The sequence below is a fragment of the Gavialis gangeticus genome, unplaced genomic scaffold (assembly GCF_001723915.1).
Source record: "Gavialis gangeticus isolate Ggan-Ray unplaced genomic scaffold, GavGan_comp1, whole genome shotgun sequence".
NCBI classification, from domain to species: Eukaryota; Metazoa; Chordata; order Crocodylia; family Gavialidae; genus Gavialis; species Gavialis gangeticus.
The window spans coordinates 43,928,848-43,952,207 of NW_017729029.1; the positions used below are offsets into that span (position 1 = coordinate 43,928,848).

The 23,360-nt window shown below is 41.4% G+C and overlaps 1 protein-coding gene across 4 annotated transcripts in view; it reads right to left on the minus strand.

The window, feature by feature from the left end:
- Positions 1 to 11,281: 11,281 nt before the first annotated feature.
- The window catches only part of KIAA2022 (KIAA2022 ortholog), a 150,802-nt gene continuing 138,723 nt past the window's right edge, over positions 11,282 to 23,360 (minus strand). For all 4 annotated transcript variants that reach the window (XM_019521500.1, XM_019521499.1, XM_019521501.1 and 1 more), the window contains 2 exons: positions 17,549 to 21,842; positions 11,282 to 16,925 (listed from right to left, as the gene is read on the minus strand). In XM_019521500.1, coding sequence (XP_019377045.1) covers positions 16,775 to 16,925; positions 17,549 to 21,842 — 4,445 coding nt within the window. In that variant the 3' untranslated portion in view covers positions 11,282 to 16,774. The remainder of the gene's footprint in view (positions 16,926 to 17,548; positions 21,843 to 23,360) is intronic.

Here is a 23,360-nt window from a genome sequence, read left to right on the forward strand (position 1 = left end):
GTCCTCAAAACCCCAATCTAATCCTGTAGGTGCCTGGAGTTCTGCCTCTGCACATGCCCAGAAGCACTTCAACGTTGCCAGTGCTATGTTCAATGCTTATCTCCCCACTGAGAACCATAAACTAGATGTTCCCGTGGTGGGCCCAATCTAGGAAGCATGCTCAGAGCTGGCCTAACTGCCTATCTGATTTTGGAAACTATATTCACGTAATGGCATGCCTCAGCTGATCATTTGTGCATGCGGATAGGATAAGTGCAGATAAAGAGGCCATTTGTAACTATCAAAGTACACACACAAGTTAAGATACAGTTTGCATGCACAACTGGACACACCATTTTCAAAATCAGTTCCTTAAGCTTTGTGCCCAATTCATCCATCTGAAAATGGAAGTGGGTATAAGTATCCATGATGCCTCTGACTGGAGAAACTCAAACAACATTTCTAAAGCACTTGGATAACTTCAGATTAGTAGCACTATATATACTGGATATTAATAGGTAAAATAATCGCAAGCAGATGTTTTAAATCAAAACTCTTTTTGAGCTATGGATATTGTTTTTGTGGAAAAACAAAAAGCAGAATTATAAAAACAAACATTTGTAATGTTTCCTTGCTTTAATAAATCAAGAACAACCAGACCATATCTGATTTAAAATAAAAACAGAAGCTCCCCTCTTCCCAAGCTGAGAACTCAGATATTGAGCTTCTGCATAATGTTGAGCTCAACAGCTGAGTTACAAATCCTTAGTAGCAGATTTGAGTGGAAATGTTGACAGACCCTTTAACCACAGGAGCGCATTGCAGGTGCTGCTCTGATAAAATCAAGACAGAGCCTGAGGGGTTTACATATAGGATAATTAATGGAGGTGAGAAAGACAGACAGACTAGCAGACTATAAATCAATTGAGAGGACCTGATGCTATTAGCCAAAACACAGCAGAAATCCAAGATGTCTTGTTTTAAAACCCTTGTGGTCTTGGATAGATTTAATGAGATTGCCCTAATTAAACATTAGAATACACTGCTGCTTGTGATCAAATTTCTGCAATAAAAATCTCACTCCTACTTAGTGTACATTTGCTCATCTTCCTTTTGCTTCTGAGAGTAGTCTTAGAAAATTTCTGTTCTGGTTACAGAACAGGTAAAAAGAGCAGGCAAAGGAGATTGAATACATCCCATTTGCTAAGCATTTAAATAACTACATTCTCTTTATAAGGCAGTGCATGGAAGGAAACCATTTTTCATGTCACAGCACCTAGGATGATTGTAACGGGTATTACGGTAGCTTTGAATCAAGGCACAGTAGAGTAGCCTTTAAGCAGAGGTAATCTCATAATGGAAAATGGCATAGGGAATAGATAGAAAATCTAATTCTTTCTAGGAAACACGCAGCACTAGTGTTAGGCAGCTCCGTGAAATGTTTGTTGCCTCTTGACCTGTGAGCTAACTTGGGGCTATCGCTCATTGATACAGGTAACCAGATAAAATATTTAGATTCACTGAGAAGTGACTGCACAAAATCTGTTCTCCAGCTGCAAGATCCTTCTACTGAGCACTAGCGAAAGCGGCTGGACAGACAGCCTTGCAAACTAAGGGCCAGTCCAAAGAAGGATGAGCTACCTCCCAGCTAGGTTTATGCAATGTCCTTGGGTAAATCCTGAGAACTGAACTTTACCTGTCCCAGCACAGGTTCCACCCACTAGGTTACAGCATCAGGCTGCATCTTGCTTGTTCTCTCTCTGGCCTCCGAATCTTTTATTTTTTACTCCCATTGGACAGGCAGCACTCTAATAGGAAGAGCAGAGATGACCTTCGCCCCAACCCCAGCCTTGCACAAGGCACTCTTCTGGGAAGGGGAGATGTGTGGCCAAAGAGGGCCTAGAACCCAGGCCTCTCATTTCTCTAACCACCAGGCCACTATATAAAAGGTAGGTGGAACCACCATTGGCCATGTTTTTAAGTGAAAAGGGCTGTGATTTGTGCTGAACCCAAGGCTGTCAGTGCGTGTTAGGCAGGACTAACATACACCTGCCAGGCTGGGCCTCTCAGGGGTTTGGGTGATGCTCCACTGACTCCATGGGTCTAAATGGGGCTTACCAGCTGCTCTAACACCAGGGCAGTCCTGGGTACATTGAGATGCCAGAATTGCAGGCACTTGGGAACATTCAGGTCAAACACAAGGTGCCTGGCAAGTTTAGGTGCCACCATCATTAAACAGACTCCCAACAGGGGAGTTTTGGCTCACAATTTTGGACATAAGCACCGGGATCTGGATTAGGTCCAGTATAAGGCAGGCAGGTCCCTCTTGGGATCTAGTGCTGAGGTCTGTGCTTTAATCCAAAGAACAGATACAGCTTGGGCAGCGATGACGTGAGCTCTTCCCACACAGCCCTAACAACAAGAGCCTGCAGGAATGCGCTGTATATGCAGGAGGATAAATCAGTTCCCACAGCCTTGCCTGATGAGACTCTCCCTGTTGACACTGTCCCGAGAGGGCTCTACTGGTGTCACCGTCAGATGCCTTTTCTGGTGGGGAGAACTTTCCACCCAGAAACCTACTCAGTTCACTAACCCCACTGTTCAGAAATATTTACAAAAAGCAAAACAACAACCATATAAATTATCCTTTCACATATGGAAAGTCTTTTAGAATCTAACAGACACCAAAAATGTTTAACTATTATTTTTAAGGCAATGTATGGTATCAAATAGAGAATTAAATATAAGCTCCAGAATGGTTCAAAACACATTTTAGGAAAATACCAGGTTTTTAGAATAAATTCCATAAGATTTTCCCATAAAGTTACCTTAATCTCCAGAAGATCCCTGCTCCAGTTAGCAAAATTCAGAACACTAGGATATTAAATTACACTTTAATTAAGATCTGCTCTGCCTTCATTCAGAAGCAGAAGTCACTGGGCCTTGAGTACAAATAGATGGTAGTTAATCCAGAATTATGCGAACTTTAATTATAGCTCAGTGCACACAATATAAATATGTTAAACACAAAATCATTTTAACAGGTCCCTTTCTGTACCGTTACTCATATGTGAGGGCCCTGCTGTTTAATTAAGTATATTTTGATTGGATACAAGGTGGAAAATATGTTCTTTTAACAGTTGTCTTATTTTACTGGGGTAATTTCTTTTGTCTTTGACTTTATAGTGGATGAGTTTATACCACTAGCATAACCAGGTATTAAAGGGAAACTGTCACAAAAAATCATCTATTAGAAGTGCTCACTTCATATGATTAAAGAAACAAGTATTTTTAAAGCTAATTTTTGTACTTCACTTTGCCAGGACAGCAAAACTTTGGTTTTACTTCCAGTTTTTAGTGAGTTTCACTCTCCTTTTCTGGCTAATGCACACTGGTGCAGGCAGCTGCACTTCTAGTAAAAATACAGAGGAATTTTCACACTAAAAAAATGTTTCTATTGAGCTTCTAAAATCTAACCACAAAAGTGTTTGTGTTTACAGCCTATACCATAAAAGGTTAAAACCAGGGCCCAAACTACTTGAGCATCTCTCAGCATTTCATCTGTCTTTTCCAAGGGTAAGATATCCTGCATAACATCCACCACACAACATGGTCAGGAAAACAGTCCTTATTGAACATTAACAGATACAGTTCATTAAACTTTACCTTACATGCTTGTAATTCATTTGATTGGCTCACTGGTTCATGACTTGTGTTTGGAAAAATTCAGAACAGACTGCTTTTAATTCCTATTTTTGCTGCTGTGGGTGTGGGTTAGCTTGATACCCAGATAACCTGCCTTATTGGTCAGAACTACAAACAATCTGCAGCTTTTAGCTAAGGAAATGTATTTATTTATTGCATCCTCTATCAGTGGAAGATCTTTAAACACACTGGTCAAATTTTAGCCCATCAGTGCACAGACACCTGGCAGAAAGGGTGGGGACAGGACACAGCGACACCTGCCTCCCTCCATAATGCTGAGGGAGGCTGCCCTGTATCCCTTACTGAACATACGCTGCAAGTGGCATTTTAAGGTGGAACCTAACATGTCAGATGTGGTCTGCCAGAAAAAAGGATAGGTTCATATTGTATGTTCAGTCAGAATAAAAGCAGCTGTGAGATTCGGTGTAATGCATCCATGTGAATTATTATTATTCCTAATGGTAAATAATTAAGGCCCCAGAAATTGAAAGCTGAGAGAACCTCAACTAGCTGCTAACTCCTTAGTGCTCAGGGAGGCACCACTGTGCACAGATTAGAGAAGCCTGTACTGAGAGTTCACATTCCAGCTCTGCCACTGATGTCCTCTACTTCAGCTACCTGCTACCTGTCCTCACATCTAAGAGCCTTTATAGCTCTCCCTTTTATCTATTGTTATATCCCATGAGATTTTCCTTTCACAATCCCCAGTCTACCAATATGCCATCCTTGAATACCTATTTTTCCATTGTTCAACATCTTGGCTTTCTTCTCTGGTACTGGGATGCAACTTAACCTGGGGAGATGGGGAGCAGAAACCCATGTTCTGGTAGTCAGTTGTATTTGAAAATGGCCACTGAACAAACAGGATTGGTATTAAATATGTTGGGCCCAGAATAGCTCAACACCTCGCCTCTCATCTTACCCTTCCACATGGAACGCTGTGCCCAAACACACTCCTAGCGATATTCTGTCCTCAGATTCCTCTACAGGACCCTTATCTACCGTAGCTTTGATAATCTGCCAGCTGATAACAGTTCGGCAAGCAAGCAATAGGGATCTCTGCCAGCAGGAGTCTGTTTGCTTATTTATATCCCACAGCTAAAATAAAAAATAAACTTGGAATTGAGACCAGCTGATGGTGCCTCCAACCAGTCTGTGGAACCAGGTGTTCTTCGCACTGTTCCCCTTGTTCCATGACATCTATTTCCTGTTCTACCCTGCTGGTGCATTTTGTGTTACAGTATATCCTAAATTTGTGAGGGCAGGGTCTGCTATATACTGTACCATACTTCACTTAGTACATTGGGGTTCCAGCTCTGATGTGGCCTCTGGGAGCGACCATGTTAATTGTTACCAGTGCTGTACTGACCATTGAATCCAGAAATGTTTGCAAGACCCAGCCCAGCTTCAAAGCCTTTTGTAAACGACTGACAACTGAATAGTGATTAAAAGTTTAATTGAATCTTTTCTAGCTCAAATAAAAAATTTTATCCCTCTCTCAGCACCAGGTTGGTTAATCCTGCCTAGAGCGAGTCTTCATACCATTGTCACTGAGCAAGGCAAGATTGTTTTGTGAACAGCTAAAATTTAATCTTGGAAAAGAGCAGACTTGCCACTGAGATGTTTAATGGTTTTTTAAATAGATAATTTAGTTTGGTCTACTTGGTAGCTATTTACTTTGATGAAGTAACAGAAACTAGAGTTATGTGGTAGCACACAAGACATTCAAAGGAAGTATCTTGCCTAGAGGGTGAAACTATAATCCTGTCAGAGACCATGATAAAGATTCAGAGATCAACATTTTTAGCAAAATAATATTTTTGGACAAGGTTAAAAACCAGGAGAATGAATATACAGTGGAGTTGTTTTCTTGGAGGCTTTTGATTTATATTTTTGTTAGAGGAAGTCCTTTAAAAAATGGATAAAATAAAGCACAGAAATTTCACTGCTTAGGTCTGAAAGGCCAAACCTATAGGTTTTGAATTCAAGGGAATTTGATTTGGTCAGGTTATGGGTGCAAGGAAGCAAGACATATTTTTTTTTTTATACTCCACACTGGAACAATCTGACTTCTGCTTACCATGGGTCTTCGACCCTGTAGTCTATGAGAAGAGCATGAGGAAAGAACAGAATTATAAGGAAGCAGCTTTCATGTCAACGTGAAATATTAAAAGGGAAGAAGCTGCCAAAACTTCATTAACCGAGGAAGGACAAATGGCTTCTTTACAGCAAGTTTGGCCAGAAATTCTGGAAGGAACTTTCCAAATAAGCTGTTCACATTCAGGGTTAGGTCAGGTGTTACCAAATGTAACTCTAAATCTATGGGTCAAATTCTGATAAATCTAAAATGGTGCTCTTGACGTCAGTAGAATTAGGCAAAGTCTAGTCCCTTGGTGTAAATTGGGATCTCTTGAGAACTGATTTTAGAGAGGAAAGGAAGCTCCAAATTGACTCAACTCACCGAGATCCTTCCTCTTTCTTCTATGGTGGTGATTTTCTTGCCCCCTTCTAGTGGAAAAAGCAATGAAGTTCCCTTCCCTAAATCATCGGAGCTTAGCTTCCAGGTGTTCATCTGACCATGGCTGCCTAAAGTGATATGCCACTGCCAGGGGAAGAAGCAGTACAAGTGAATACATAAGGCTAAGTTTACTTACACTAGTTTTCCTCCTAGATCTGGTACCAAGAGAAACTGAAGGGTCCCAGCTAGCTTCCTTTCTGTGTCTTCTCTCACATCCAATTTTGTCTGGATTACAGGTAGCCAAACATCACAGACTGCTGGAGGAGACATTCTAGCAGAGCAGCAAAGGATTCCTCAGGCACCCTGGAAGATGAAAGGGTTAGTCCTTGAAATCAGTGAACTTCAATGTAGCTTAAACACCACATTATCTTATCAACGGAAGTCCCATCCCTTGCCCCTCCTATCTGTTATCTCATTCATTTTTAGAAGGTCCTCTCCTCAGACAGAGCATTTATCTTATTTGCTCTCTGAAGCCATTGGCACAGTTCTGGGCACTAAATAAGTAATACATAAAATTAAATAGTATTAAAATCACCATTACTACATGCTTCCATGGGAATCAGTGAGCAGTCACATCCATGTTGACTGCCATGAGAAGCCCCTAGGAGCATAGAAGAGGTAGAAGACTTTGCCACAGGGAAGTATGGTTTCATGTGTAGGGGCTGCATGGACAGGTTGCCCACCTCACTAACGCATTTTTGAGCCATGAGGAACATCCAGACCAGACTTTTATATACTGTGTCTAGCAAAGTTTGTGATTGTATGCTGAGCACTGGTAGAAAATACTCACTTTTGCCCTAGGATCCATACTGATTTGGGGCAAGCGAGGAATGGGGCTAGGAAATGTTACGAAGATAAAGGACCACAACCAGGAAGAAGACTGAAGACAGATCTGACTTGTAGCACTGCAGTGAAGCAGTAATACTAATACATTCATTTGTTGCAGTTCTGCAACAAATTGGTAGCATCATGGAAGAACCCAGCAGCAGCTCATGCAGCCTTTATCCTTCTGTTGTCATTACAGTTTCCATCCTCCCCTTTCTGCAGAAGTAGGAACACTTAGCTTTTGATGGAGGATATTAAGCCTGTCACTGCACATTTGTTTAAATAGTCTGAAGAAAAGGCAAAGTAAAATGGACACACATATCTGAGCAGGAGTCGTATTTGCCTTCAGGAAAGAGAACTTGGGTAGCCAAGTGGGTTAATGCACAAACCTTTCATGTCTCTGGAGTTCACTTTCAATGTGGCTGAGCTCATATACATAATGAATCTTAATGGGCTCAACCTGTTCTACCAGCAAATGATTTGGTGTGCCTGGCAAGCCATTCATTCAGGGAATTACTGGGAGAGTTCTCATGGAGAACATCAGCAATCTGAGGGTTGAAAACCAGCAGCAGAGCCAGCTGTTGCAATAACAGTGCAATGCTGAAGTAAACCATTGGTTTAGCCGGATAAATTCTGATGTGGATCCAGAACAGCTCTCTTGAAGTTCAGACATCTAGCTAAGGTTTACACCCATGCAAACAAAGTCCCTAAGTACCAAGTCTCAGAAAGGAGAGGATGCTTCCTGCTGAAGGTTGGGGAACCGAAAAATCAAACTTGTCCTTTCTGAGTAGTAGCACTAGGAGCTGTATATTTTGCTTAGTTGAAACCTCAGCCCCCTCTTCAAACACGAGGTGTGAAGCGGCTGCATTGTGGTAGCAAACAGAAAGGCGAATATTCCAGAAAGGAGAAAAGGAAGCTGAAATGTCCTTGTGTGACTTCTGTTTCAGTCAGGCAAACCAGTTCCCAGGCTCGTAGCTGCGCAGAATTCCCACAAGTAGTTTGGAAGGTGCCTGGGATTTAACATACTTACAGAAAGGGGAGGTTGGGATCTAGTGTCAAGGTCCACTTTCACAAGGTGCTGGGAGTGTCAAAACTACCTACAAGAATCAGAGTCAAGGATACGGGCCCAGATCTCAAAATAACAACTCTCATACTCCCATTAAGAGCAAACAGTGGAAGAAACTGACTGAATAATCATTTGAATTTTAAAGCAAATTCTAATGCAACCATGTTTATGACCCTCTTGTATTTATTTGTGACAACTGTTCCAGCATATATTCATTCTGTGTTGGTTAGTTGTATAAACTATCCAATCAGGGAATACAAACGATACCATGTGATTTGTGTTTATCAGCCAACACAGCTGGAACTGAAAATAGTCAGTGTTTGCAAGTGATCTGCAGATGAAGAATTATGCTCTGCAGGTGATATTCCCAGAAGACAATCCTCTGCATCATATAGGGACTACATAGGAGTCCACAATAGAAGAATGTAGCTCATGCCTTCACAATGCCTATACATAGGGCCAGATTAAGAGACAAACACCATAGGGTCACTCAGTGCTCACAGCCTTAGCCCCAGTCATGTAACTGTATCATAGTATCAATTTGTAGGTATTAAAGTCATTATTACACTCTTAGTTGGAGAGAAAAATCTCACAAACATAATTAGCAACTAATTAATACAATGATGCATTCCTAGGTCTGCTCACAGCCTGAAATGGTAGGTCTCAGAGAGTGAATTGCTCTGTCCATGTCAGTGAAGCTGTTAATGCCAAGATCCAATGCTTTCAGTGCACAGCATCATTCAGTAGGAAACTGCATGTGTGAGTGGAGGATGACAGAGTGCTAAGCCCGTCCATCCAGGTAGAGACTCTCCAACTCCTTGATTACACATTGTTTGGGGATAAGGGAGCCCCCAGCATGGCAGGGGTGGTGCTGCTGCTGAGGCTCATGTCATGGTGAGCTTTGGTTTACCTGAATCCAGCCCTACCCATGCACTGTGCAAGGAATCTGTGTGCTGGTCTTACACAGGTTGCCTTGAAGAGCCAGTCTTGGGAGGGGGCCATCAGACCAGCCCCAGAAGTACATTCGTTGGCCCAGTGCTCCTCCAACACTGGCAAGATAGGCTGTGTACTCTATCCGAACGCAGAGCTGGAATAACAACCACAGTAGGGTGAGGGCATTGCTGTGTATAGGGTGAGAGCATTGCTTCCTATTCTGCCAGGCCCTGGGATGGATTTTGTCAATGAAGTGTTCACTATAAACAATTTAGTTTCCCCTTCTCAAGGCACAGCACAGCTTTTACAAAGGTAGCAGATGCAGAACTCCATGTTACAGGTACCAGAACCTAGTACGGAGCCTTTCAGCTGCTGTCTTGTATTCAGTCTTTCTCTGAACAGGTTCCCTAATGAACACTTCTCTGAAAGCAATGCGTAGTTGTTGCTCATGATGCATTTTGCTATTCAAGCAAAACTCATACAACTCAATCCTCAGATGTCCAGGATTCCTGGTTGGCACATGGGACTTCATGGTCCTGTGACCAACCGTTGAAATCCTGCACTCTCTTGCACAGGCTCAGAAGAGTTTCAGAGGCAGTACTCTGTCCAAAAAATGCTCCATAAACTATGGCACTGCAGGGACTGCTTAGCAAAAGCAGTACTTATTAAGAGCCTGCAGCTCAAGCCTTCATTCATCATTCATCCTGGGCAGAGCCAAGAATGAGCACGTACCTGAGAATTGTAGCATCACTGCTGGATTTGCCACCTCTGTCCCTCTTGCGGCTCAATCATCCACTTAGAAAGACCACATTTGTAGAACCAGTTTTCCCAGCCATTTCAATCAAAATTAAACCCTTATGAAAAAATGTAATTGTTTTCAAGGCAGCAGTTCATGCTGGTGAGGGAATAGATGGTTATTCTCCAACTAAACCTTTCACAAAGCAGTACAACTTGTATATGCACAGCACACTTCCTTTGGATGGGTTGACGGCACTTGTGTGTAACATTCCTTCAGTAGCATTGAGCCTCCAACAGCACAACACTCCCCCCACGGATGTGCTGCAGCACTGGCATTGAGGGGAAGTAGATCAGGGAGATGAACCCACAATTTCCCAGTTTAGAAGTGAAGGTGCTACCAACTAACCAACCCCAAACTGCCACTTAACTGTAATAATTTACTCACATGATTAACTGTAAGCAAATGAGTGACACTGTTCACATGCTTCAAGTTAGACATGCATTTAAATACATGCTGTGTTGTTATTAGATCCCAGCGAGGAAGACAGAACCACAAGAGTCCTTGCAGTTGTTCCAGCATTTGTATACAGGATACAGTCAGATTTTGGCCTTTCTCCACTTCCTGAGCCTGGAGCAACATGGGTGGGAGTACTGAACATTTCAGACTGCAAGAGGCAGGCAAGACTGGAAAGTGTCTCTGTGTGGCAGAAATTACCCGTCTTTCTTGGGAAAGTACATACTAAGTCCTAGCTTCCCCAACTCCCCTGTAGGTATTATGCCTACTGCCAGCCCTTCAGGCACAAGGTTGTAAGGATCATGCACCCCTGGACGGCGTGTGGTTGTCATCTTTGCCATTTTTTCTCCATAGACATTATATTTTACTTCTGCATCGTTACGCACTGAAAAAACCTGGTTATTTCTCCCCCATTTAAAAAATGTTGATACAATTTCAGATTTTCATTCTTAAAAAAAGCCCCAAATCAAAATGCTTATGAAAGATTTCCCCAGCTGGCTCTACCCTGATCTTCCTCACCTTCCTACTGCAGCTCCACATCTAGCGGCCTTACTATGGCTCATAATATTGAGTCTAATTAAGCAGATGTTCCTAAAGTTATAAAAAACTAGGAGTAGGGCTGAGAATCCAGGAGTCATTTCTTTCTGACAATATACACACCATATTTTCTTGTACAATACATCCCTTTGTTCTAAAACTCAGCTGCTGGAAACTGTGGTGTGCATTATAAGCAAGGAAATACGGTAACGGCAGTTTCTGCTTTTGTGGGGGGAGGGAGGACAGGGGAGCAAAAGTAAATCTGCACGTGCTGGACACATGGACTCCCTGCTTACCTGCTGGCTGTGGACACCTTCTCCTTCCCCTTTCCCGCAGCACTGCCTCCCCAGGAGCGGCTCCTCAGTTACCTACTGCTACTCACCAGAATTTTCTAGGAAAGATTTTTGTTTCCTTCATTCAGAAACGAGGTGCCTTCTATGTGAGGAAATGCAGTACATGTCTAATGTTCAACAAATGGGAGTTTAATTCCTTCTTCATACATGATCTTAAAATGAGATTTTTAATTTTTTATTTATTCCATAAACAATATAACAAAACTCAGCAAGTTAACAATATGACATTTTCACCATACAGAGTCAGTCACAAATATTTAAAACCTTTGCAACAAGAACAACAAAACCAAAAATATTACAAGAATAATTTACAAGAGGATCTATAAAACAGCAAAGCGCTCACAAATGTTCCAGTTTCCTTTACACAATATCACTACACTCTTTCACAACATTTCTTTTTATTACAAAATTCCCAACAAAAGTTTAATTTTTTTCTTTGTATTTTGGTTTTTAAAACCAGAAACTTTTAAGTATACATCCTTTTATTAACACCCGAAGGTGCAAAAAAAGGGAAACCTCACACATACAAACACTTCACAGCACTTTTCTAAGAAAAATATACACTTACAAAATATTTTACAAATTGGCACACTTAAAAATATACAAGATTTTGTAGGCGTCTTAGAGTGATCCTTAAGAATTATACTTCAATTGACTCTACAGAATATTTATAAAGCTTATTCTAAAAGAAAAAAGGCAAATAATTTCCAAACATGTTAAAATTGCAGTGTAAAATGTTAAACAGAAATGGATATGTTACATTCATAAAAAGGGCCATTTAATATTTCCTAAATGCTTAAGGGGGGGATAAAAGTTTTCTTTAGCACCATAAAGCAGTAGCAACTTACTAAAGAGGTGCCTCTAGTTCTATGGAAGTTAACTTAAGGAGCAGTACATTCAAATCTCTGTAGGCAGCAGTCAAAATGTCCACAGCCAGCGCTGCAGGCAGTGAAACAGAGCATCTCCTTAGATTTCTACCCTGCTTCCCACTGGGAGTAAAAGACAAAAGGAGTTTAACTGGTATCTTTCTTTTTTATATTTTCTTTTTTTTTTTTTTTTTTAAGTTTTCCCTTTGTGCTTTTGAAATGTACATTTTTCTCGCTATCGAAGGGTAGCCGTGAATACAAATTTCACTTCTTGTTTCCTTTTGCACCAAGCGTTCAAAGGCTCAGTAAACGTGTCTAGCAACCCAACTATCCTGTGAGATTGAGGGCATCCTCCTTTATATGATCCAAATTCTCTTAGATGGCTGTTACTCCATTGTCATTAGTGTCACTTGTTTACCTGAGAAACGGATTTGAAAAAGCTTTGCTTCTACCACAGACATTGTACTTAATTTTTTGCATTATTTTATACACTGAAAAGATAGAGGCACATTCTCAAATAGATGGCAGTGACTTGAACCCCGCAGCTTCCACTAAATTTCCTGGAACCTGCACAGGCAAAGTCCAACACACCGAATTGAGAAATTCAGACCAAGAGCCTGATCCTGCCCCAAATGCATGGATTCTCTTCTCCCTTACACCTGCCTATGCAATGGCGAGGCCTCAATCCAGCCGATTCGTGCCTCTGAGCAGGGCGTCGATCCTGCAAACCACTTACACCTCCTTTAAGTGTGCTACAGGTTTTTAGAACCAGTCCCATCTGGTCATGTACTTCAAGGTCTGCCCACACTCAAGTGCTTTGCAAGACTGAGGCCTAAGTGAAAGAAGAATCTGGCCCAGTGGGCGGAGGATTAAAATAGTTAAAAATGTCTTTCTTTTGGTTCATGGCGGATTGAGCTACAATGCCAGAAAACAACAGCAGTCCTGACCATTTAAATAAAAAACTACCCCCATGGCAACTGTTTCACATAACAAGTATAAACCAGCTGAACCCACAACAATTTCTTCTCCCTATTTAAAGCCTTGATTCAGCAAGATGTAGAAGCACAGGCTCAAGTTGAAGTACAGGCATAGTCCTACTAGCTTTCACATGGTTAAAAACCATGCTGAATCAGGGTTTTAGTTCATAATTCTAGATCCTTATTCAAGAAAGTTCTATGCTAAAAAAATAAATACGAAAAGAGGGAGAGAGAAGGACAAGCAGTGAACATCAGTTCTTTTATGCTTCGTGATTAATCAAATTCCCCATCCTTGATCTTTTTTATATTTACAAAACCTCTATATGCAAGTACCTCCAACAAAACTATGGGCTTTGGAGATGCTAATATAAAAATCAGGCTGTTGGGGGTGGGTTTTACTTGTAAAGGAAATATTCCTCACAGTGTATTTACAAAAAGAAAATGGATCATTTCTCTAAAACTGCAGGAGGCACCAAACATTCCTGCTAGAACTAGGACTAGCAAATGCAGCATTCTCCTTACCTCAACTCTTTCCAGCACAGGAATCTTGCTCACCACAATTCTTGGAATTGGAATGAGAGCAAATGAAATTGGGCCATATTAAACTGACCCAAGCTTGTTCCGATCTAAGCCAGGTCACGCGCGGGTCCTTTAAATTGATTAGGCTGTCCCTATGTGTATTCTAATTTAGCTGATGATTATAACTCACCAAAACTGAAATCTGCCAGATTTGCAGTACAGTACATCACAAGAGAATAAGGATACCATACAATGTATATAGCATCCTTCATACAGAGGATCATAAAATGGTTTTACAGCAAGAGTCAAACAAGCTACAGTGAAAAAGGAACTTCAAGGAGCTGAAAAATAAGGAAATGACTTTGTGGCTTGAAGTGAGCTCCTCAGGTAGAGTGGGCAGCACGCATAAGGGTAGAATGGTAGAGGGTCATGAGGAGAGAGAGTGGAGGTCTGGGTGGATCTAAAGAGGGAAGGATGAGTAAAATGGGAAAGTAAAGTGAACCTGTGGAGGTTCTGGGAATCCAAAGAGATTTAGAAATGGCCAAAGGCCAGGGTATGGCAATCCTGGACTGAGAGGGGAATCTAGCCACAGTTACCTTTCAAGAGCAGTACTATGAAAGAGCAAAGTGTGCTAGCAAAGAGAAGAAGCAGTGGAAGCAGGAATGAGTTTTTGGCAAGGGACAAGTTAAAGATGCATTATGATAATGTTCTCGAGGTAGTGACAGGTGGGTGCACAGAGAAGGTAAAAGGAGAGAGGACAGAAATTTGGTTCAAGGGGAATTCCAACATTTGTGGTCTTGGAAGCCTGGTTAGGGGTGACTTTGCAGAGGCTAGGGGAGTCAAGCAGGGAGCTGGGGCAGCATTTCACCTCAAAGGCTTTTGTTTCTCAGGCATTTGGTGTTAAGAAATTATGGTGCAGTCAGGGGGTGACAGAGTCAAAGAAGGCAAAGAGATGAGAGACAGAAGGTTGAGAGAGTGAGTCAAGGCAGATGACATCTGTAATTAACACTGTACTGAAATGCATGGTAATTGGGTATTAATGGGCTTTCAAGAGACAACAAAATAGTCAATATGTTTTATGTACTATATTCATGTCCTATTGCACATTTCTCAAATGCAATATATATTGCTGTATGTTTCAGTACAATGTACCTTATTATGAGTCATATAATTATATGTTAAACACACATAATACAATGCAGGCCAACAGAAATGTGCTTTCAAATGGCAGTTCTGGGTCAAAGGGCAGGGAACTGCTATTTCCTAAAGCTGGGCCTGTTCTGGCTCCATAGGAGCAGCAGCCTAAACATCCAAAACAGCAGTGAAAGCAGCCTCCTTCCCACCCCCTTGTGCAGAATTGGAAGTGGCTCTAAACATCACAGTTATTGTAGCAACGCTTTCTTTTATGGAGCAATGAATTTTGGATTGCTATATAAATACAAAACACCATCCTTACTTTGTCATTACATCAGTCCAGACTGTCTCTCCAAGGATGCAAGACAGGAGAGCACTGCTATCACCCCTGATGCACTGAGGCAGAGGACTGGCTGTGAGCTGTAGCACCATCTCCTGCTCCCCGAGAAGGACTTAACACTGTTTGAAAACAGTACTAACTCCCAGGCTACTGTGTAGCCACAGGAGGAAGACACAGGGAGTGGTGCCATGGCTTCAGCATAACCACATGCCCAAGTCAGAAGTTTGCAAATTGGTCCCATCTCTGATTCTTCACATCTCTCAAGTTGAGAATGATCTGTCTTTGCTGATTTGAATATAACAAAGAGAAGCCACTTCCAATTCTGCCCTTACTGTGACAGAAAGGAATATTCTTATATGAAAACACTTCCAAGTCTATCTGAATCTATTTGGAAACACCACCGCTATGCTCATGAGTATGTTGAAAAGTGATCTATTAGATTGCTTTTAAGGCCCCTCTCCTTGTATCTGTAATTGTCTATTGCATAATGTGTGTCCTAACCTTACCTCCCTCTGCTCCCATAAGTTCCCTAGTTAGCAGGTCTCTTGCATATCAAGGTTTCATAACAAATCAGCAGCAAAATGCACAGGCTGTCAGTTGCACAAGGAAAATAAGTGAATTTTTGTTTGTTTTGCTGTTGGAGGGTGAGGGTGCAGTGGGTAGGGTTAGAAATAAGGCCTTTTGATAACATGTTTAGCATTCAATACTTATCACCATCTTAATAAAGTCCACTTGCTTATGATCTGGCCCAGACTTGGTGAGATCACAAATAGTTCCGTTTCCTCTTATGTTATGTACGGAATGAAAGCAAAAAATTCATCGTTGCATTCAAAATTAATGATTTTCATTTTTTTAAATTTTCAAACAATATTGGCATTGCAAGGTTAAACACTTAGAAAAACACCAAAGCAATGATATGAGAGCACTTTTGATAGGATCAGCATAAAAATGTTTAAGAAATTACGCAAATAAAAATAAACAGCAAGAAATATATGAAATGTATTAGTTTTGATTTTATAACTATTTTAGAATTTATCCCAGGTTATTATAAAATATATAAAACTGAGATACAAAGTATCAGCAATATAACTTTGCACTTCAAATGATCTTCAGCTACAGATTTTGCTTTAAGAAAACAGACACTTGAAAAGCAGCTGTTTTGCAGTCTGTAAATGCAGTTTGAGTTCCTGTCAAACTTACCTTGAGTGATTTTCTGAATTCCTCCAACATTTCAACTCTCACCTATAATGAAACTCAAAATTTCATCATTATGGGGTTTTTTTCTGCTTATGTTTCTAAAGACAGGAGATTACATTTTCCCAGCATCAGTTTTAAAGTTCCTTTTTTTTCCTTTGTGAGCTTTAAACCGCAGGGTGAATCCATGAAATGAGGTAAGTAAATTTGGCACACTTTTAGTCATGTCCATAAAACTTTTGGTAAGTTGTATAAGTGAACATCATTTCATTGTGAGTTACAGGTGCTTTCATAGGGGTGGTTAATACATAATCACTGGAATGTTTATAGTAAAACCAAAAGGCATAGCTGCAGAAAACACTCACAACCCAATGTTGATAGAGAAGTAAAAATATGTACAATACAGTCACTTGTTCATAGTTTGGCACAATTTTTTGTTGTTGTGGGCAATAGTGCATAAACTACTGTACAACAGTATGACTTTTAAAACAGTCTTTCACAGAGAATACCAGATTAGGTTTGCTTTCAAATAATAAATTCCCACAATTTCAAACTCTTCATTTCAGCACTTACATTTCAACATACCACAAGGCATATTTTGAAAGAAACAAACAAAAAACAAAAAAAACAAACATCAAACGTCTTTCTAGAAAAAGGAGTCTCTTCTTCAAACACAGGAAAAACCAAAAATGTTGTTTCTGCCTTAAGAAGAATGAAGTCTGATTCCCTGCAGAAAAATCAAACATTTTATGCCATCTTAGTTAGCTCGTGTGGAGTCACCACATAGGATCATATGCTTTAAACTCTGATATAGTAGATGAAGCTTTATGATGCAGGTTAGGATATAAACAGCAGAGGGGGCTAGAAAGCACTCAAAATTGCCACATGAAGCTCAATTATGAATGAGTTTTCATTTTCAAACTAAAGAGCCTTTAGTTTCGGTATCTTGGCTTTTGGATGCATAACCTCTTTTTTGTGTTTTGTTTTTTACAAAATGTTCAAAAAAAAGTCTCTCCTTTTCAAAATCATTAAAAAGAGCATGTAATTAATTGTTTTGTGGGTTTCTTTTTCAATAAATAAGTAATTAAAAACCGAAGAAGCCAAACAGCAGAAAAGAGTAGCCTTGTTAGTTTTTTAACCCCAGCCAAGCCAGAAAATTGGTCATTCTTTTAGGTAGCTTGCAAGTAATAAGTATTTTCATGCATTTAAAAAAAAAAAAAGAAAACTGTAAAAGGGGAATGTCTCTTTCATGCAACTCTTGCTTTCAGGAAGGAAAAAATGAGGAACAGCGGGCTTAGCAGGTAGTAGGAAAGTTAAGGGTGCATTCCAGCCAGTTTGGTGCAGCATTACCTCAGTTTTTCAAAAGAAGCTGTCACAGATGGGTCCTTATGGGTCTGTTCACGGTCTGTTCGCTTTACTTTACAGTTCTCATCCCTCAGTGATTTAGAGCTTGATTTATGACGGTACAGCTTTTTATGGGTAGGTCCATTATTGCCTAAAGTGCTCAGGTTACTATAACTTTTATCAAAAAAGGGAGTGTGAATGTCTGTATTATACCCAGTTGAACAATTGGGGCGATTGGGATCACAGGTTGTGGCTTTGCCATTATTTTTGCTTGAGCCCTTGTTGCTTGACTTGTGATTCTTTGCAGTTCCCGGAGAATTACCATTCACCTTTTTCTTGGACTCCTGTGATGTCCCTGCCAAAATTTTAAGAGTTTTCAATTTCAGGCTGTTAGATTCAGGCGACCGGAATATATCTGGGACACTGTTATGACCCACGGGCCCCCACAACGGTTCAATTGAGGCCATCATAAATCTCTGAACATCTGCCATTCCAGATGCAATATTAGACAAAATATTGGAAGGTTCCTCAAATTCCCTTTGATCATCATCAAGGAGGTTGTTAGTGTTTCCTATACTAGTTTCAGACCAGCCTGTACTATTGTCTTTTCCCAGTGACCATTCACCAGATAGTCCATTATGCTTCCCCATCTTTACAGAGGTTGGGCTGCAGTGCTGAATGCAGTCAGCAAGTGCCTTTGTTGTTGAGGCTGTATTATTTAACTGATTGACTGCCCTGCTGCCAACTGCTTGAGCTTTTTCACCATTGACTCCTGCTGCATTTTTCCCTTTTCTTGTTGTTTTGGGAGCCTGCCTGGAGTTTTTACCTTGCGGCTTATCAGTTCCTTTGTTGGCTTTGGGAGATTTTTTCCTAGTGTTTTTCTGGGAAGAGCTTTGGTTTGTACCCATATTCTTGCTGGATGAACTTTTCCTCTTAGATTTTGACACTTTGCTATTGGTGCTAATTTGACCAGATGGCTCATTAAATGTTGACAAGCATGGACTTTTTTCAAGGAGGCTGACAGAATCTTCATCGTTGAACATATGGAACTGAAATTGATGATTATTTAAAGAAAACCCATTATCTGCCTGATCTTGGGTCTGAAGGACCCCACAGTTCCACTTGACCTTATCAGAATTGCTTAGCGCTGTCTGGGTGCTCTCCTGGAAACCTTTCAGATTGCTTAGTGGTTTGGTGTCTGAGCCAGTTATCTGAGGGGAAAGGTTGGGAGTGTCTGGAGGAGACATCTCCGAAAGTGATGACTGACGGAACTTATCGGGTGTGAAGTTGGAGATGTCTAAAAGATCTGTGGACTCTTTCAAAGGGGTTATTTCATCTATGCTTTGTTGGATCACTAGCTTGGGACTGCAGTGGGCCAAGAAATCATCATTAATATCATCTTCGCCATCCTTTTCACAAGATTTTAAACTTAAAGAACTGTAATTGCTAGAACTAACTGACAATGAGCCCACTGAATCAAAACTAATGAGTCTGCCATCATCTGTACTTAGTGTACCTCGCTGGAAATGAAAGCGCCCCTCTCCATTATTAAAATGACATGACTGATAAGAATCATCAGACTGCACTTGTTGGTTATCTGGCATATAATTTTTTTGGTATAGCAATTTGCTGCTATTCAGATTTACTTGACTGTATCCAGAGGCTGGGAGGTTGTCTGCACCTGCGGAGCCACCAAACTCATTTGACAGCACAGATGCCTCCCTCATGTCACTTGCAAATTCCTGATGGCTGCCCCCGGTGGCCTTGTTTGCCGGCCACATGGTGCTGAAGTTGCCCTGCTCGATTTCTAAGTGGCGGGGAGACTGTTGCAGCTCAGATTCTGAAGGCGGGGACAGCACGCAGCTCTGGGCGGGCTGCAGAGCAGAGAACGGCTTTTCTGCCTGAATGATGCTGGGGAGCGAATGCGACTGCTCCGAGGGATGCTGGGTGAAGTACGAGATACCAGTGTTACTCGACAAATCCGAAGCATCTAGCAATGTCTGTAGATACCCTCCGGGGATCAGGGGTACATTGGTGGTGATATTTGCAGATGGCAGAGGCTTGTCTGCAGAGCAGGTGGATGTTAGAAATGTCGAATTTTTATTAGCCTTATCTTCATGGCACTCAGAAAGATGGGAGCCATCTGAAGCACAAGGAATAGTGTCATCCTTCAAACTAGCTGCAGAGTCCTGATTTTCCAAAGTGGGGGAGACCTCCACTGTACTGGCGGCTGCTTTGATTTTCTTGCATTTCAACCTGGCTTCACTTTTGAATTTGATTCTGCGTAGCACTTTCCTCTCTGTCCCCTTATATTCCCTTTCCTGCGATTTGCACTTCACTGAGGCAATGCCTGTGATGTCATTCAAATGTAATCCGTTTGCACAGCCGGGGGTAGCTATGGCTAATGCTTGCATCCCTTTCAGGCCTGCATCCTCTTTACTGCTGCAAGGCTGCTTCTGATCAGAGGAGCAAGAGCCCAGCTTGTTCACTGATTGCTCAATGGCTTTAATTCTTTGAATCCTATGCCGGTTTGCTAGTTTGCATTTTCGCTTTCTTGGGTGAGGAAGGAATGAGGCATCTGAGCCATTTAAATAGAAATTCTGTTTGTGATAGAGAGATGATCTAAGAAAATCCAGCCGGCTTTGCTGCCTCTCTTGCCAGAAGCCTTTCAAAGGGGCCAGTTTTTCATATTTACTGAGCAGTTCCTCATTTAGGGTAACTGTTGTCTCATTGGCATCGACTTTACTGAGCTTCACCAGCATATGCTTCTCCCCTTTAAACCTGTTAATGATGATGTACTTTATGATCACTGGTGGCTCCTTGCGAGAGACTTTCCGCCTTTTCTTTGGGCACCACTCATCATCATCCTCTTCTTTGGGCCCACCCGGAGCCCACTCTTTCTTGTCCAGATTTTTCTCGTTCTCAATGGAATCCACGTCATACAGGTAGTCATCACTGTAGCGCACTTTCCTTTTTGCCCGCAGCCCATAGTTCTGCTGAATGAAGGACGTGGAATGTTCCCTGGATAGGTACCTGCTACAGTCCTTTATATCCCGCAGCACATCGTACGAGGACTCTGTGCAGGTGCTGTCATCACTGAACTCCCCAGAGTCCTCTGTGGAATTCACAGAGTCCAAGAAGTGGCTTCTTTTGGGGCCTATGTACTGCACCACCTCTGTACTGTTGCAAGATTTATTTAAGGCAGCTTTCTCCTCCTCCTCCCCATCTTCCTCCTCCCCATCCTCGTCCTCTTCCCCCCAGATGATGCCCTCTTCAGTTTTGAACTGGGAAGGGTCAGTGCCACAGGCAGCACCTCTCTTCAGGGCACTCCTGCTGTCCCTTTTAGTGCAGTTGCCAAACACACTGGGGAAGAAATTGAACTGGGCATCCTCTTGCAGGGCGTTGGTTTTCTCCCTCACATTGTCCTGGAAAGATTCATATCTAATCTTTAAGGAGCAGACATCACTTCCCAAGGTTGAATCATCATCATCAAACATGTAATTATCCACATCTTCCTCAGAAAACAGATTTACAGAAAGCTCATTTTTGGAGCAAAGGTCAAGCAGCTCAATTTTACTTTCACTAATGAAAGATTCAAAATAGCCCCATTCCTGGTTTGGATTTGTTAGTAAAGGTTCCTCGCCATTGCATTTGTCCAATAGTAATCCCTCGTAATAATTTTTCTGAGTGGGGTCCTCTGAATCACTGTCAGATTTTTCCGCATCTCTTTTGTCTGCTGCCCTCGATTTATGCATAGGGAAGCTTAAAAGCTGGTCTGAAAGCAGTTGATCTCCGTATCTCATGGTTTCTCCTGTGCTCATGCAGTGAATCCCTATATCAGAGACTGAACAGGTGTCATAATCCCTATTTATATCACCCACTTTCAAGCTTATTCCCGGCTCTGCATCAATGCCGTCCTTTGATTCAATAAAGCAGCCCAGACAGGTCCGGCTCGGCTGCATCAAGCAGTCACCAGTCAGAGCTGACATGCCTCCAGGCTCCATAATTGTGAATGGAGCCTTCTCACAATCGCCTGGCAGAGACCAGGAGCTCATGCCCTTTGTAACACAAGATGTAAGAGAAATGGCGTGCGCGGAGGAGTCATCTGAAGCGTGCTCAGGTACATCAGTGAGTCTCAGAGGAGAAGGAGGGCTCAACAAACAGGGCTTCTTTAAAGTCAAAGGAGGCAGCACTCGGTGGCACGCTTGATTTTCCTTCTGAGCTATTGTCAAGGCTGAAAATGTAACCGCAGCATCTGCAGCAGTGCAAGGCTTCTCATCACTGTCTGGGTCATGTGATGCTGGAGGAATTGAAAGAAAAAGGGAGGGAGGAAGGGAGGGAGAGAGAGAGAGAGAGAGAGAGAGTAAGTATTGGTTTAAGAACCCTGGAAATCTAGTCTGACTCCTTTCCCCTTCTCACTTGATATTTTAGGTGACTATTTACCTTTATATTTACCTGGTGACTTTACAAACCGTTTCTTTGCAAAGCAACAGCATCTTTTCTACAAGGCTGCAGTAACTATTTTGTGTGTCTAATTAATTTTGTGATACACAAAAAATGCAAACATCCTCCCCCCCCTGCAGCCTTCTGGCACATGGACAGGGCTATATTTAAAACCAATTCTTTTTTTTTTTTCGTTTAATATACTTGCTACTAACTGGATACTATCATTCAAAACTGGCTCAACTGTTGTAAAACAGGAAAAACCAAGAAGAAATGTTTCCATTACCATTGTGAAAAACTTAATTCCATTGGAGGTCAATTCTTAAAACTGTGTTTCCTTGCAGGAACATACCTGCATAATGTTAGTGCCCAAGAGTCAGAAAGTTATATTAATTTTAAAAGTGCCAAGTCTATTTTCATGGTGTGAGGTAAGAAAAATGCAAAAAGCATAAGCAAACTGTATTAAGAGTTTAGGAGCAATCCCTCCCATATTCTGTCTTCAATAAAAAGCTTTTACAAAAACACAGACAGAAGGCAGGACACGGTGCCACCTTACAGACTAACTCGGTTCAGAGGCATAAGCTTTTGTAGGCTACAGTCTATTCAACTGTTGTGAATAGCTATTAAATATAAAGCAATGGATATAACAACACAGATAAGAGATTTTTAAACATGTTTTTAACTTGATAGTGCCCCTTTGCAAAGAAAGGACAATTTTTTAAAATGATAAATAATCATAACATTTAATTTGCATTTAACTTGTGGCTCAGTGTCTGCTGTGACCCTTGAAATCTAAACAGATTTTAATTTTTTCACATCCAGATACATCTACTGATACCTTTGTGTATGTGGGTGTGTGTGTGAGAGAGAGGGAGGGAAGCAGATCAGCTGATCTGTTCTATTATTTTAGGGCTGGATCCTCATAGCCTTATGCTAAGTCAGATCCATGGATTCTGGTTTTCTCTGTTTAAATTGCAAATTTTCTAATAAAAACGACAAAATCTCTGATAAAAACCCCAAATCTGCAATTAAAATGAAACACCACTATATATATAGGTACCAGCTGAACACAATGTTTTATTGATATATTTACAATTTTAAAGCAATTTGGAAACCTACAAGCACCTCAATCACTATAATAAAATAAATTCTAAGTACCTGTACATTTTGATATTTGATTTTGGGTTTTTTATTGTGGAAAATTAGAGCTCCCTCTGCCCCCTTTGCTCACCAGGACACAGGTTCAGGCCCCTCACTCCCCACCCACAGCTCCCCAACCCTGCAGGTGTGCTTCACTCCTCACCCAGAGCCCCAGGCTAGGAGCCAGCACCACTTCGCTTGGAAGCTGGTTCCAGATCCTAGCCGCCCTGACAAT